At 38.1% G+C, this 16,049-nt stretch overlaps 3 protein-coding genes across 5 annotated transcripts; 1 reads left to right on the top strand and 2 right to left on the bottom strand.

The window, feature by feature from the left end:
* Nucleotides 1–448: 448 nt before the first annotated feature.
* LOC122058329 (splicing factor 3A subunit 2-like) lies at nt 449–4,397 on the top strand. Of its 2 annotated transcripts, none has more exons than XM_042620965.1 (4): nt 449–492; nt 3,795–3,871; nt 4,047–4,112; nt 4,276–4,396. In XM_042620965.1, the coding sequence occupies exons 1-4, from the start codon at nt 480–482 to the stop codon at nt 4,357–4,359; spliced, it is 240 nt and encodes a 79-aa protein (XP_042476899.1). In that variant the 5' UTR covers nt 449–479; the 3' UTR covers nt 4,360–4,396. The 2 variants fall into 2 exon arrangements, with proteins under 2 accessions (XP_042476899.1, XP_042476898.1); XM_042620964.1 differs by lacking the exon at nt 449–492 and adding an exon at nt 1,044–1,188 and having other exon boundaries at nt 4,276–4,397.
* A 46-nt stretch (nt 4,398–4,443) lies between these two features.
* LOC122058328 lies at nt 4,444–8,209 on the bottom strand. Of its 2 annotated transcripts, none has more exons than XM_042620962.1 (2): nt 7,155–8,209; nt 4,444–5,493 (listed from the first exon to the last, which is right to left on the bottom strand). In XM_042620962.1, exon 2 carries the CDS (start codon nt 5,424–5,426, stop codon nt 4,503–4,505), a length of 924 nt encoding a protein of 307 aa, XP_042476896.1. In that variant the 5' UTR covers nt 5,427–5,493; nt 7,155–8,209; the 3' UTR covers nt 4,444–4,502. The 2 variants fall into 2 exon arrangements, with proteins under 2 accessions (XP_042476896.1, XP_042476895.1); XM_042620961.1 differs by lacking the exon at nt 7,155–8,209 and adding an exon at nt 6,434–6,600.
* Nucleotides 8,210–13,141: 4,932 nt separating this feature from the next.
* Nucleotides 13,142–15,294, bottom strand: LOC122057094 (digalactosyldiacylglycerol synthase 1, chloroplastic-like; the record flags this gene model as incomplete). The annotated part of the gene is given in 4 exon segments (XM_042619094.1): nt 13,142–13,883; nt 14,029–14,378; nt 14,563–14,829; nt 14,909–15,294. Coding segments are annotated over 4 exon segments (1,535 nt in total), but the record flags the coding sequence as incomplete, so codon positions are not given.
* Between the last annotated feature and the right edge of the window lie 755 nt (nt 15,295–16,049).

Raw genomic sequence — 16,049 nt, forward strand, 5'->3', positions numbered from 1 at the left:
TGTACTTGCAACTACATGAAGCTAACATTCACAAAACATCTATCACCAAACCTTATGATTTGAATCTAATGGCAGATCTACTTGAGGTATATAAATAATTTAATCCATAGTTATCAATGCCAGAAGGTGACCAAGGCGATGGAGGATGGTAAAAAGTAAAGGTGACGTCTTGTTACCTAGCATCCAAGCCGCTAGTCCATGCTGAGTCGCCTTATTGCCTAGGTGCCGGCTTGAAAACTATGATCTAATCAGATGAAAAAAAAAAAAGGTTGGGGTTTATTGGGTGTGAGCGGGGGTGGTGGCGAGGGCATGGGTTGGAGCTGAGTTTTTTAAAGGGAGGGGTGTTGCAAGTTGGGTGGGGAGGGTTAGGTTGCAGATCACGGGGGAGGGATGTTGCAGGCGGAGTTGCAGTTGAATTTTGTTTTTTATGTTGCTAACGACAGATATCTAAGCCTCAGCCACACAAGCGGAAGGTCTCCATGCGCAAAACAGGTTCTCCCTCATCACTTATGTTTATGGTTGGATTCTTCTACCTCAGTCTGTTCACTAATTTTGTTCTTGATTTTTAGTATGTATACCTTGTATTAGAACTTCATAGACTGCTGAACCTGCTTCCAAAGCTGAAATCTTGAATCTGAAGAGTTACTGGAAAGAGCGATTATTCTGTTTGTGCTTTATTTATTCTTTGTTGATTTGTGTTTTGACATTTGACCCTTTGCTTTTGTGTTCTCTAACGAGCAGCTAGGAATGTTGTTCGAACAAATTGAACAAACACATTTGCCAATGGTTGAGAGTTCAAAGCTGAATTCAATCATATCTAAAGTTTTTCTTGGGTGCTACTTTTGTGATGGTTAAATATATTATATTACCTCTTAAGAATTTTCACTTTGGACTCTAGATAGGTTGAGTATTTTGTTATTAGATGGTGAAAATAGCTAGAGGAGAAAGCCCTCCTCACCCCTCCCTCCACCTCAAAACACATCGAAGGATCATCCTTGAAGTGAACAGGCTGTGTTTGTTCGGATGAAGAACCTTTTGAAAGATAGGAAATGGAATCAATCTTGTTTTATTTGGTTGAAAATCAGGTAATCCAGAAGCTTAATTGAATAGATGCTTTTGAGGAACCTTTTCAGATTAAACTGGGCTAATAGACAGGGACCTGCATATCAATGGCCTTACTTGCAATTGGTAAGAGTGGTTCTGGGATTTTCTTTTTCCGTTTAAAGGTCAGAAGGTCTTCTTCTTTGTTAAGAAGATTCTCTCTCTTCTTTCATATCTGTTGTAGTTCCAACAGCATTGGGTATACTTATTTGGGGAGGGATTGGGGGTGATTGATGTCTTATCTGCTCTACCAAAAAAATGAAAAGATGTCTTATCTGTGGGTCTTAATGGCCTTGTTATTTTTGACTTCAATTTGTAGATGACTCAATATTCCAGTACTGATGAGTAATTGACATATTCTAGTTGCACCTTGAATGCTGGCTGTAACTGCCCTTAGAAATATTGTCATTGCTTTTGACTTGATTCGTTAATGTCAGGCGGGTTGCAGATGTACCCATCCCCAGATAAGTACAAAGAGCTCCAACATAATAAGAACCTAACCAACTAAGTCAACACAGACATTAAGGCTGTCGGCTTGAACAGTAGGCACCCAACAGCAGAGTGTAATACAAATATGCTCTGGGTAACAGTGATAATACTGACTTAATATGCCCACAACAGCTACTGATATAGGTAGGATCTGACCTAAATAATACACTGAAGTCGGGACAGATTTTCAGGCACAGAATTCTGGAAATTATGATCAAAATAGAAAATCAGTAACTCACAAATCCAGGCTCAGAATGGCCTGATCTTCTGTTCAAGTGCAGCTTATGTAGGGCCTAATAAAACCCCAAAACCCTGGCTGGAACTGATGAAGGATCTCAGAGGTATGAGGTTTCTTGATTTTAGGTCAAAATAGGGCTGAATCTGGAGATTTTGGATAACTCAAGTGTCCCTTAGGATGGCCTTGATTAGTCTTCAAAAGATGGACGGGGTTGGGAGATCTTGGTGATTGAACCCTGCCCAGAAAGCTCACCTCCAAGGCTGCAGCAGGTTGCTTATGACTTCAGATCATCAACAACCAACAACTGATGTTGAGGGCTTATAGAATAGCTCCACCAGATCTCAGACAACAGGTTTTAACACTCAGAAAATAAAGTAATTCAGAAAAGAGAAGAAGACAGAATCGATGGATAGGTGTGGGTGGGATAGGCTCTCTCAGCCTTGGGCCTCTCACCCTCACCCACAGCTATCTCAGCAGTTGACACAAGTCTTTCTCTTATCAAATCGGAAAGCAATAGCTCACAAACTTCAGTAATTCAATCCCCCAAAACATTACAATTGATGGGCCTTTTTATAGCTGAAGCCTAAGTCTTAAAATAGAAAAGTACATGAAAAAGGAAACTTTGTCTTCCTTGGCCTAGAAAAATGACAAAATAAAGGAAAAACTTCTAAACAAATAACTTCCTAACTGCTTTGCTTGCTTTCTAAGAGATGATCAAACTAAGAAATAGAAACAACTCCTCCTAGAAGATGCTGATTGACCCCTCTTCCTTGTGGCTGACTTGATCTTCAAATAAGACAAGTAAACAGCTAAAGCCCAAATCGATAGAGAGGATTTTTAATGCTTCTAGAAGCTGGTTCTTTTGGCTCGATGGACTGACTTTATGGAGGCTTGATTGGCTTGGCTGGCTGGCTGGATTAATCAAACCAAGGACTTGATTGAACCAGCTGCTGGCTTGAATGGCACAACCTACATCATTTGTTGGAGGAAATTTGTCATTTATGTGTCTATGAAGTCAGCTAAGTAGTTAGTCCTCGCACGACTTCCTTTAGGATTAGTATACGAGTAGGTTGTGGTAAATCTTCTCCCTTTTTTTATCTGTACATTTTTATTCTTATTTTAGTTTGCTTTTAGGCTGTTGATCATAGATGTCTAAGCTGTGAACCTGCGATGGGTGCTTCTTTTGTAGTGTTATGCCCCGATCTTTGGGAGGAGTAGAATGAGTAAAATCATAAGGAGAAAAGTTTCATTTACAGCTGTGCATGTTACGCGGTTGTACTTGAACCCTTGGATCAAACCCCTTTGAAATACAAAAAACACACCCCTCCTGCAGGACAAATCGTATGATTGCCTTAACACTGGACCCAAATCATAAATTGTTAAGACCAAGTTCCAATCCTATCAAAGTTGGTGGAAGAAATTTATTGTAATTTTTTTGTCAATATTCCATCCTTCACAAATTCTAAGAAGTTAGTTTTTCTAATTTCTTCTCTAGGTGGGGAGTTTATGGCGCTAATTGAAAAAAAAAAAAGAAAAGAGAAGGTTAAGAAGTCAATGGTGGAAATTTTGTAGTGAAAATTAATAACGATATAAGGTTGAGATACATGAAGTACAACAGTTAGCTGACCCCATTTAGGTGGGATAACGCTTAGTTAAGCTGTATATGAAGTACAATGGTTAGCATTCACGTTGCAGTCTTATTTTTAGCAATAATTTCAAATGGTGATTAATTTATTTCTCTAATGCAAGCTTTTGGTTTTGTAGTGTCATTTTTCTGTTGTCTTTTATTTTCAGTTTCATATTTTTTTGTGTGCCAATCTAGAAAGAGTTGTAGAAGGATGTAACTGTTTCTTGACTTAAAATTACCTTAGTAACTTTGGTCCACTCATGATTCTGTTGCTCTAACAGGGTTAATTATTAAATCTTATTTTGCAATGTAGCTAATAAACTTATATTGTGGTTGCAGTCAAGATTGGAAGGCCTGGATACAGGGTGACAAAGCAATTTGATCCAGACACAAAACAGAGATCTCTTCTTTTCCAGGTCCTTATATATTCCTTTAAATTGTTTGGTATATATTTTTCAATATATTAGTTACAGCTACATTTAACTTTTGCTTAATTTTAAGGTTAGATATCCACATCACAATTTGGTTGTCATGTATATTGTATTATGCAATAGCTTTAACTTTCTATGGTGATCGTGGAATATGTTGCAGATTGAATACCCTGAAATTGAAGACAATTCGAAGCCACGGCACCGTTTTATGTCATCCTTTGAACAGGTACACTCTGCCCATGGAATTATTTCTGTTGCTGCATGAATGTATCCCAACTATAATTTGTATGCTTGGTCATTGATTACAACATATTTCGTACGCTCTCCTGAAGCAAAACACTAACCTCATTTTGTTCTTGTTCTTTCTTCCCCGTTTTTTGGGCACATAGAGGGTGCAATCCTGTGATAAAAGGTACCAGTATCTTCTGTTTGCAGCTGAGCCATATGAAATCATTGCGTTTAAGGTACAGTAATGTTAACATAATTAATGTTGTCAACCTTTTCTCTTCCGATTATTGTAATTTTCATATAGAAAGTGTTATAAACATACTTCCATCTCTAGAAATCACAACTCAATTATGTTTCAACTTTCAACACATGAAAATTCAATGATACCTCAGTTTATAAGTTTTCCATGAATTTCTCGCATTAATAACTTGGAATCATCCACAAGGTATTTGCTAGCATAAACAATGGCAGGACACAGCCTATGCCTTTGTGTTGGCACGAGTGATCTCAACTGAATAAGAGGATCTGCGATCTGAGACTTACTGCAGAGCTCCCTTGCAGGTTGGACATGCTCCCACCAAAAATCAGATAAAGCCTCCTTCAGAAGGTTCCAATACCCTACATCTCTTTCTAATCTGAATAAACTACTTCCGTTAGGAGTCCAGACATAGAAATCCATCCAGTCCCGGTCCAATATCTCCATTAATCCCTGAGCTTGTGGAATGCAGTAAAGAGGGATTCGTTTCCATGGGAAAGCCTTCTGCATGTCACCACCAAAAAATGGGCACTTAATCTCCAGCACCCCTTTGGAAGGTAAACCACAAACAACCTGGTAGACCACCCCATCAGGGGAAGCTGCGAGCCATTCATCTTCAGTATTCTTCTTATTATGGATCTGAAATTGAAGAAATGAGACATTGTTTCCTGTTATAAGCTTATAAGTTTCAAGTGCTTCCTCTTCCTTTATATTGTTCCAACATGTAGCAAGGTTCCCAGTGAAAGGCTTAATTGCCCCAAGCTTTTCTTTCCAGAGCTGGACTCTTCGGCCTGGCCAAAACCCAACAGCTCCGCCAAAAGTGCTTGCAGTAAGTTTATGCTTTCTTAGTTCCTGCCAATTTTTAAACCAGTGCTGCAGGGAACTAGATTGAAGAATTGAATAGTTTTCCCCACTTACAATTTTGACAGAGTGACCAAAATGATGGAAATGACTCCCCGAGGAATGGTGGAGATTTTGGCTATACATAAAAAACCGTATGTTTCTCGGTTGTGCAAAGAAATTTTGGCAGTAGATTCTTCTGTTGCTAGGATTCATGACATGGAAAAATCTGTAGCTAAGGCATGGTTGGTCAATGAAAACCAAGCAACAAATAACAGCTTCCCTGGTCATGAAAAAAGCAAATTAGTGATCAATAGAAGGAAAGAGAGAAATTACAGGAGAATGATGTACTTTCACAGGATTTTGATGAATTCTTAATTAGATACAAATTCTTCAACGAAAAAGAAAAAGAATGTCCAAAAACACAAGAGGAATTACTTGTGAGATTTATGTACTACACTTAACATCAGTGACTAATCTAACTTCCCTGTGCCATTTGTTTTTGTTCCAAAACCCAGGAAAGCTAAGTTTTATATAAGGTAGTGACCTGCATTCTATTGTTGCCGTTTGTATTATTCCATTCATCCTTAAATAATTTTCATTGCTGATCTTAAGCAAAAAAAAAAAAAGGACTACAAAGTCCATTGCAATTGACAAGACGAAACGTGCAAGCAAGCTTTGGCAACTTGCAAGTGCCTCTTTCCTTGGTAAGAAATGATCTTCCTTGCTTCCAGCCCCATTTCACATATGAATACAAAGTCCATTCCAATTAACAAGATGAAACGTTCGCTGGTTCTGGTTTATGCGGCGAGCGAGACAAGCTACCTCTGCCACGAACACAACTGGGGCCTTTCCAAAACATTAAATAATGGTTTGAGAAAGAAAGAATTCATGATTCATTTTTGAATCAGTTCTTTACACCAATGTACATTCAACTCACCCTATTGCGACCTTTTTAGGGGCCATTTGTTGAGTATAAGGGGGCATCCAAGATGCTAACCTTGGATAAACTGACCACTCAGGTTTGGGCAAACCCAAACCCAAACCCAAACCCAACCAGCCAGTCTCGCCCTCACGAAAGGGAAGTTGCATTGAATTTACTGTTAAAAGAGACGTAACAAAATGGAATACTAACAAAGCAGCCATTAAAAGATGCAATATGTTGAAAAAATATAAAAGAGAATTATTTCAAAGAACAAACAACAAACTTAGAGGTCCTCCACCTTAGTTTGTTAACAGCAAGCAGTGCTGCCATTGGTGGCACGTACAACTTTCTCTCTAATGAAAACCATTACAGAATCCTTTCTTTCACCATGACTAGCGAAAAAAGGGGTTTAGTAATAGGAATTTTGGATCAGCACCAGCCAACCAGCTCCGCAAAAATATGGATCACATAAATGTCCAAAATAATGGAGCATTCAACTGCAAAGCCTGAAGGACTACAAGCACATTCTCTTTTCCCCCTCCAGAACGATGATTGTAATACATACAAAGATCAAGTACGCTACTTATCTCATGCTTCATGTAACTAAATACCTCCAATTCATGAATTCCACAAAATTTTCATTTAAAAATATCAGTATATTATTGACATTCACCATCTATCCCAGGCTTTTTGATAACCACATACTGAAAATAAATCGTACATACTACAGAATATATATTGTCATTGCACTAGCCAATGTAAAAAAAAAAAGGGAGGGGGGAGAATTACCAGAAAACTACTCAAAATGCCTATTAGAAATTAAAAAACATACTTCAATCCAAGAGTAATTTACTTATTTTATCCGTATCAGAATTTATCATGTCAAGAAAAACATGTTATGGATTGAGTAACACCAAATTGATATAAATGACACCATTGACAACAAGAAGGCAACAAACATTTATGGCTTCCATTAAACAAGAACCAAAAAATTCTCAAGAGAGAGAGAGAGAAATCACCTAAGGAAGAACCACTTAGCAGACAATTATGGGCAGCAAGCTCTGGATTCTTGTCATCATAATCTTCATTCCCACCATAGAGTGCAAGAGGATATTAGGTAAGGAGTGCAACTCAAAGATCTAATAGCCTCAACTAGTTTCAAGGCTGCAATTCACGTCGATACTTCCATTCGACTAGATAAGTGGGTTGGCCAACACTGTTGCAAATGGGATGGGGTGTAATGCAACGACAGGACTGGAAGGGTGGCAGAAATCCGACTCCCCGGCTTCTTATCCACCAGTGATTTCATTGCTCAAACCCAAATGGAAGGCTGGTTATCTCCTTCCATAACACTTCTCATCTCTCTTGAAGTCCTCGACCTCGGTGGACTCATCAGTCTTGCTAGAACCATCCTATCATCGATCGGTTTTCATCTTCAAAGGCTCGGAAAACTCTATCTCTGCACCGACAATCTAACTGGCCCAGTCCCAGAAAGCATCAGTAAGCTGTCCAGACTTGAAGAGATAAACTTGCATGAGAATCTCTTATCTGGATCAATTCCTGTAAGCATGGGGATGCTTCAAAATCTCAATAGACTACTAATATAATCAAATAAGCTTTCAGGTCCCATTCCAGAGTCTCTTTCAAACTTAACAAATCTAGTGAGTCTGGATTTTATGGTAATTCCTTAACAGGGCTTATACCATAGAGAGAGAGAGAGGGGGGGATATGTTCACGTTAAGGTAAGGGTATTTTGGGATTTAAAATTCAATTTTACATCTTGTGACATCACTTAACGGTGGGTAGCTCATGGCGTGGGTACGATTGATAGAATCTACAACATCAAAGGGAACGTTATGTAATTTTAAACTTCGAAGGGGAGAGGAGTGTAATAAACAAAAACGTCAGGGGAGGGGAGTGAAATTTCCTCTTGAAAGTCTGATCAGATTTACCCTCTGACTGTCACACCTTGTAAACTGACTGAGAAATCAGTCTTTACTGTGTGAAACTGGTTTGTGTATGAGTGCAACTGTGATATTGTAAAACCGTGGGGAGAAGCAAAGAAAGCTTGTTAGAATCCTTGATGCTTTGAAAGAAACATTTTGCACAAACTGGTAATTTTGATATCAAAAAGAAAATCGAAAAAATAGAAAAAGTAACCCAAGTTGGAGTTTCCGTAACTTTTACGTAAGAGATTACGGAATTGATAATGTGATAATATCAGAAAAATAATAACCAGTAACCAACAAAGAGAGAAAGAAGAAGTGAGGAAGAAGAAGCGAAAGAAGAGACTTCTGACAAGTAACTGCAGTTGATACTCGCAGCAGTCCTCCCCCACATATATTTATATATCTCCACAATAACAAGAATAGAAAGGAAAGAGATTCCTTGTTAAGCAAGAAGAATAAAATGAGAAGCACAACCTTACTAGGAAACTACAATCTAGCAGAAATAGGAACAACCATAACAACAACTCAGCCTTATCCCAAGTTCCCAACTAAAGAAGAAAACTATAGTTAGAAGTACTCATCCAATATAGGGGACACTTTCCCCCCCCCCCCCTAACAACAACAGCCACTCAGCTCTATCCCAACTAAATGGGGTCAGCTACGTGGATCCAAGCAAAGACAGGAAATAATAGTAAAAGTGAAGTTAAAGAGGAGGAACACAACAACACAACTCAGAAAAATCCCACCTAAATAGGGTCGGCTATATAGATCCTTGCCCTCCAATCAGCTCTATTTGTGGTCATACTTGGGAGGAGATCTAAACTATGCATGTTTTTCCTCAATGCTTGTTCTATATGGTATTTTTTGGCTTGCACCTAACTCATTTAGTTCCTTCAATATGAATCAAATCACTCCTCCTTACGGGTGCATCCCAAGGCCTTTTGTTGAATATGACCATGCCATCGCAAACGACTTTCTTGGAGCTTATCATGAATCGGAGCAACTCCCAAATCAGCAATCATTGGAATTTTGAGTCTACAATACTTCCACTTGGGAAGCAATGCAATAATTGGAAGGCTCCTGATGGCATTGCTCAACTTCCCAAACTCTGAATCTTCTATATCAGCTAAAACTCCATAGAAGGAACTATCCCTTAACTTAATTTCTTTGTTGCAAAACTCCAGACCAGTTTCTATATCAGCTACAACTCCATGGTTTCAAAATGTAAACTTTTGGGGATCTACAGTTGAAAGAAAGACTTTGTTCGTGAAATCATTGTAACAAAACAGAATTAGTAGGGAATCCCAAGAGGGCACCACTATGTCATGCTCTGTGTGTTGTGTGCTCTATACACAGCAACATTAACCATGAGTTTTGTGGCTAACAATGACAACACAAGAATGCCTTTCAGAAACTCAACTTATAGAGTTAGGAAAAGAAGAAAGGATTTCGTAGATAAAAATTATCAAACTGAACCAACCCACCCATTTATCTCCTTGTAGTTGCCCTCTAGCCTTGTGATAATTAGGTATTATATTGGTTCTATTGTAATATGCGTGTAGTACCAGTTGGGATCTTCCCTAAAGTAGTAGTAAAATAAGGCTTATATATGTTTCTGAGCCTAGGGTGCATAGTTGTCAAGGTGTATATGTGCCTTGATAGCCTTGATTGCGGAGGTGCCTTGTTGGTGTCATCTTGTGTCTGAGCCCCCTCCAACTCCTTTGGTCACCTTAATGTCGTGACGACTATGCTAAGGTGAAAATTAGACCTACAAGCTCTGAGGGCAATGTTTTTAAGTTCATAGGAAGGATTCTTAGCCTTGAATATAAACCTCATTCTCTTTATGATCATTCTAACACCTTTATATAAATATAAAGGCTAACACCTGAGTTGATAATCAAACTTGTATATGACATACAGTTTTAGAATGACATGACTTCTTTCATGAAAAGTCCACATGACTCATGACTCAAGAAAAGATGGACCATCAAGAAAAGGCATCCTTGACGACATCATAACAAACGTTTTTTTGAAGAAAAAAAATATTACTTCAAATAGTTGACAAGTCATGTCATTCTAACCTTCTAGGTCTCATAATTCAGATCTTATGGACATTTTATAATTCTAATTTCAATATCCAGTCAAAACCGTAGATTTTATATCTGAAATTGGGGATTTGAATATTCTTTCAAGTTCTATAATCTATATTTGAAAAAATAATATATATTTTTTTAAATATAGGCTTGATTCTCTCCCCATATTTCAAAGTTTATCTTTTTAATCCACCGAAAGGTATCACACTTTCTAGTTTGATTATGATTTTTAGAATTTATTTTCATAAGCACATTCAAGTGTAGAGGCATCGATTCAGCCATAATTGTTGTTATTTTTTTTTTTTAAATTTTAAAATATAATTTGTAGGAAAATATTAACTTTACCATGTCTTGACCTAATAGCCTTATCAACACTCCATGCTTCTACCATAAGTCTGATTGTTAGAGATCTTGGAAATGGTGTTAATAACCATGTGTCAAATTTCGATTCTAATTTAAGCATATCCTTTCATGTATGTCCATTCACATCATCTTGTAGTTTCTACACCCTCTTAATAATCCTATATTTAATGAAAAATAAATATCCTTAATTTGAAAGAGCCAATTAGATCAATTTTGAAAAATTAAATAGGAAGGTGATGGCACATTGTTGTATTAGGCCTAACACAATGGGAACCCTAGCACAAACATGATGGAGCCCGCCCCAATAAGGAAGTAAGGTCAATTCCCCCCCCCCCAACCCCCCCCAAAAGAAAAAAAAAAGAAAAGGGAATTTGATGGCAAACACAATGGAACTTCTACATTAAACTTGCACCACTTGGCAAGCATTAAAATATAATGCTATGTGACCCAAAAAAATTAATGCACACCGACCCGGCTTAGCTTTCTATATATGCATATGTCAAATTTCAATTCAAACTGAATTTATCATGTGCCAATATATTGAGATTTTGTAGATAAACTCTATCTTCATGGAGCCACTTAAAGATATGATCTTACACCGCACAACCTATTTTCCTAAAACTCACCTACATGGGGTGATCTCCACCATTCAAATTTTATATGATATTCGATTGATTAGACTTAATTTAAGCCTTATATCAGTTATGACATTGAATAGAGCTGAATGGAAGGCAATGATTCATGTAGTCAATATCATTTAGTTAGGATAAGATAAAGCTGAAAGCTGAATTGTTGTTTTTGTATTCTCATGATTTTCCTTAAGATTTAAGGATAAATTTTTTACTTGTTATGGTAATCTCTTCATCATGCATTAGTGGTGCATCATGAAAGTTGTCAAGATGATCAAAGTTAGTAAAGCGTTTTTCTAGTTGGAGAGGTTAGATTAATTAACCAGTTGATAAACCATTAAACCCCCGACCTGATCGATTGAACTTTTAACGACCATAAAATAATATATATATATATATATATATATTTTTTTTTTGTCATTCTTACACGAGGACACATATGTCACTAGGACAGTGTCCCACGAGGATGGCCAGGGTTGGGTGGGAACCAAAAAGGGCCGCATTAGCAACATCCATGCGAATGTGTGGGGAGGACTCAAACTCAAGACCAAGGCCTGGCTTTGCCAGGACGAGACGTGTAACTTCAACCAATCATACTGTCATCTTCAGAGACACATGTTGAGCTAGGGGAAAATTTTCATTTATTAACCTTCCAAGATCATATTATCCAAATTAGTTAACCATTGCCAATCCAAAGTTTGCCTTGGTTGTTGACATTTCTCCTTTAGGAGAGTTCTTTAAGGACTTAGTGAATCAAATCCCCTTGACGACATCTTGTCATAAAACCATTCTAGCCCCTTTGTGGGATATAAAATGAGTCCATCTCAGGTTAATCATCCTGTTAATAGTAGCACCATCTTAGGAGTTAGGAGTTGGCTGGTTTCACAGCCATGTTGATAGATCCATGGCTTGACACTCTTATCCAAACGTGTTTCATGTTATCTCCTTTTTTGGAAATCCCCCCCACCCCCACCCCCACCCCCACCCCCAAAATTATTGGAGGGTAGTAGGATTTAGATCCACAGTCAGGCCACATCTCTTACAGTGATTTTGCACTGCTTAAAAATTTCTTTAATGGTACAATGATGTTAACAGATCAACTCAGATTGGTTCCTTGGTCAAATCCAATTCAATCCAATCTAATCAAATCCCTTTGGCACCTTGACCTCCATCTATATTGGTTCTTGTAACTATATATATGGTCAAGAATGGAGGCTTTCCTTCCCACTAATAAAGAAAGAATCTCACAACTTTGAGGTTGGTGCCTCCCATGAGGTTAAATCACTTATGTTGAAATGTGAAAGCACAAAGGGAGTGATCATAAAGAAGTTATGCCAATAAGCCAGAGAGGTTGCCCTCAGGAGAAGTAACCTCCTCCTGTTTTGGGTCAAATGTAAATAGATACCCTCAGGAGAAGTAACCTCCTTCTGTTTTGGGTCAAATGTAAATAGATAAGTTTCTTTCTCATTGAAGTTCTTTATTCTTATTTAAAGAAAAAAAAAAAGTTATCCAAGGTTTGAGCAACAATTGAAATATCATCTTTGACTGAAAAATCTGTTATGTACTCTCTCTTAATTTCTTTTCCACTAGAAGATTTTTGGAAGATTGGTTTTATCAACCCCACACTTCTTTAGTCATTTGATTCTCCAAACTGAGAAGAATGATATGAGTTCTGTGGTGGCCAATTTACTATGATGTTCATGAATGTGTTGGAAAGTTTCTCTCTCTCTCTCTCTCTCTCTCTCTTTACGGTAGTACAATTACTTTTAGCAAAATCCTAACTAGGTTATACTCCTGCCCTTGCATTCACCCCCTTCTTGGGACTCGCACATTTTCTTGCTGGTCGGAATAAACTTGGCAAGATCCCATGCCTAACAGAAGTCGTTCCCAATCCATAATTGATGTCTAAATGTGGTATCTACCTTGACATCCTTGCAAGAAAAGAAGGATGGCTGACGGATGTGAACATATATTCAAGCTAAAATATTTATACATTAATATTGTATAGAGTAAAGAATAAAGGAGAACTACAAGCAAAATTTGGATTAATGTGGAAAATAATTATAAAGAGGATAGCCAAGAGACCTGAAAGGCTGAAACTAACTAAAACAACAGCCTAAATATACAGCATGACTATTATACACAAGAGAAACTGCTACTGCTACAAATTGGTCAAAGTAGTCTACCAACCATAGATAGGATTTTCTACATGTGGTGGCAACAAATGAAGATCCTTACAGTGCTGCTTCCCATAATCTCGTGTACCAGGTATCGCGCCCGTGGCCAACCTCAAAACTTCATTTCCAGTGAAACAGTGATGGGCAAAAGCCAGACCCCCATCAACCACCTCTGACAAATTAGACATTGAAATTGATTTGGTCATCTTTCTACTACCTGTGCTTGATTCTGCACTCTCCTCAGTGTTGTTCAAGACTTTGTCTAGCTCAGAATAATCCATGAATCTCTGAGTTGCAGCCTCCCAGGAGAGGTTGTATCTCTGCTCAGGTGTAAGAGGCTGAGGCTCATTAGCCAATGCTTCTTTTACTCTGACAACGAAATCCTCCGACGTGTTGTAAGTCAAACAGTTGGGGAATGATCTGAAGAAATCATTGGATGGGTGGTCTGCACAGACCACGAATTTTCCCATTGCAAGGGCTTCTGCTGTTGCAGTGCATAGAACATCACTGACACTAGGGTTTATGAAGACTTTGTAGCTGTAAGCATTAATAGAAATAATTTTTATTATTAAATAACATTGATCATAAAAGAACAGAAAAGAGGGTGGAGAGGAGAGAGAGGAATAGGAGCTTGAACTATGAAGGGGTATAAATTAGAAGAAGTTTATTAAATTATCCATACCCATGAAGTGAATCGTCAGCATGGTCCCGCCCCTTCAGAAAATTGAGGTTCAGCTCTAACTTTTTGGCAGTAGACTGGACTTCATGTGCATCCTCTCCATTTCCAAAGACATCCAGCTTAAGATCCTCTAGGTCATTCTTGTGCTTCGCCAACAAATCTATCAATTCCTTGTATCCTTTAGCCCAGACCATCTTTCCTAAGAAATATGCTCCCTTAGGAAAAGAGTTCTCCCCAAGTTGCCTTTCTACTGCCACTTTTTCTCCAACCTCTAAAAACTTGGGATTCACACCATGGACATTGCAAATGATAGACTTTGGTAGATCCTGAGTTGCTGCAGAAAGACGAAGAACCTGAATAAACATCAAATATTCAGTATGAAGCTACTTTGTCTGCCACTCCAAGAATGCAAGAAAAAAAAAAAACAATAGAAGGATCAAATAATGGAAAGCATCTTCCAGTACCCAATAAATTAGAAAAAGAAAAAGTAAATAAGGTTTTAGACAAGGTATTAACAATACAGAGAAGATATGATACCTTGTGGCAGTATGCTCTGGTGACCAAATTGTTAATGTGTTTAACAAAGAACGCTTGGAGAGCCCCATTTTTCTCTCTCTTTATATACTCCAAGTAATTTGTATGGACAACACCAACAACATGATTAAATTTATCAGTCCACCGTCTGCCATGATGATACCAGTTTAGGTGTTCAGGTTCTTCTAGTATAGCAATGTCAGCATCCTTTGAAGAAACAAACTGTGTCGTGTCACCAGCAGGTATTATACTCCGCCTTTCTTTTGAGAACTGAAAACCAAAAGCATCAGAGTTATAGACAATCAGAGTATCCTAAAAATCAAGGAGGCTTAGTAAGTAAATCAGATACCTTTCCCGGGTAAAAGGAGATCTTGAAATCAGCGTTGAAACCAACCCTTTCCTCCAACCAGTTCCGTATATAGTTCTCCTGATCTTCTGGAGAACTGAAGGTAAGATTGTTGGGATAAACTAGCTCCTGGTCTGATTTGCAAAGCCACGGAACCAATAGTGTTATTTTTTGTTTTGCAGACTTGGACAGATATGCTGCTCGGAATAGTGGATTTACGGCTGTTCCTGTCATCCAAGGAAGACTAGCAGTTGTGACTATAGCTACATGTCTTCTGCTATCTGCTGGGTCATGATTTACAGAATCAGTCCATAGGCCACCATCATAACAATGCCCTGTACTTTGGAGCACACTGGCTATCCGTAAATCCAGTTCATCATTAATGTTCTCTGTTTCAAGAACAGTGTTTTCTCCTGAAGACAAGGACCTCAAGAGAAGTCGATTCTTATGTTTGCTGCACAAAGCTTCCACTATCTTGTCACACATGTCTGCAATCATCATGAAAAGGTGTTTTTAGGAGCAGTGATACTGTTACCTTATGCAGACAGTGGATGCAGAATAAATATGGTAATGATATTCATGGCAATCTCCTTCATGCAACCACTTCAAATGCTGCTCGCCCTTACAATTAAACTTTTTGAAGATTTTAGTGCTAAACAACTAGATCATTTCAAGCTTTCAAAATTTTCTGAAATCACTGAAAGCTTTTGGTTTCACAAGAAAGCGAAATGAAATGACTATCGAAATTTACAAAAAATTCACTGAAATATCTTGGTTTCATCAGAGGGAAAAATGGGGGCGAAATCCGAATCGAACCTTGGACAAGTTTTTGCAACCCATAGGGAACATCATAGCTATTTTGAAAAAAGTCTTGAAAAATGATCCTCTGAAAGGGAAACTGAATCTGATGAAGCAACCCATTGGTAGATATTTTATTTTATTTTTTTTCAAATCTTGGAGTTACATTATAAGATAGTATAGATTCTGTGTTACTAAAGAGATTAGTTATACTTTGAGTGTGCCCAATGTCTTCGGTATCTCTAGACTCATCATGTTATCTGGTGGTGCTGCCCTTTAAGCAGACCTTTTAAAACTCATCCCACCCATCCCTCCCACTCCACACCACACCCCTCCCACACCACCC

This window comes from Macadamia integrifolia, chromosome 12 (genome assembly GCF_013358625.1).
Source record: "Macadamia integrifolia cultivar HAES 741 chromosome 12, SCU_Mint_v3, whole genome shotgun sequence".
NCBI classification, from domain to species: Eukaryota; Viridiplantae; Streptophyta; class Magnoliopsida; order Proteales; family Proteaceae; genus Macadamia; species Macadamia integrifolia.

Coding starts and splice junctions, on each gene's coding strand:
- LOC122058329 (XM_042620964.1), top strand. Junction 3,872..4,046: donor AGAGATCTCTTCTTTTCCAG/GTCCTTATATAT, acceptor AATATGTTGCAG/ATTGAATACCCTGAAATTGA. Junction 4,113..4,275: donor TTATGTCATCCTTTGAACAG/GTACACTCTGCC, acceptor TTGGGCACATAG/AGGGTGCAATCCTGTGATAA.
- LOC122058328 (XM_042620961.1), bottom strand. CDS start 6,465: ATGGCAGCACTGCTTGCTGTTAACAAACTAAG. Junction 5,494..6,433: donor CTTGCTGTTAACAAACTAAG/GTGGAGGACCTC, acceptor TTTCATGACCAG/GGAAGCTGTTATTTGTTGCT.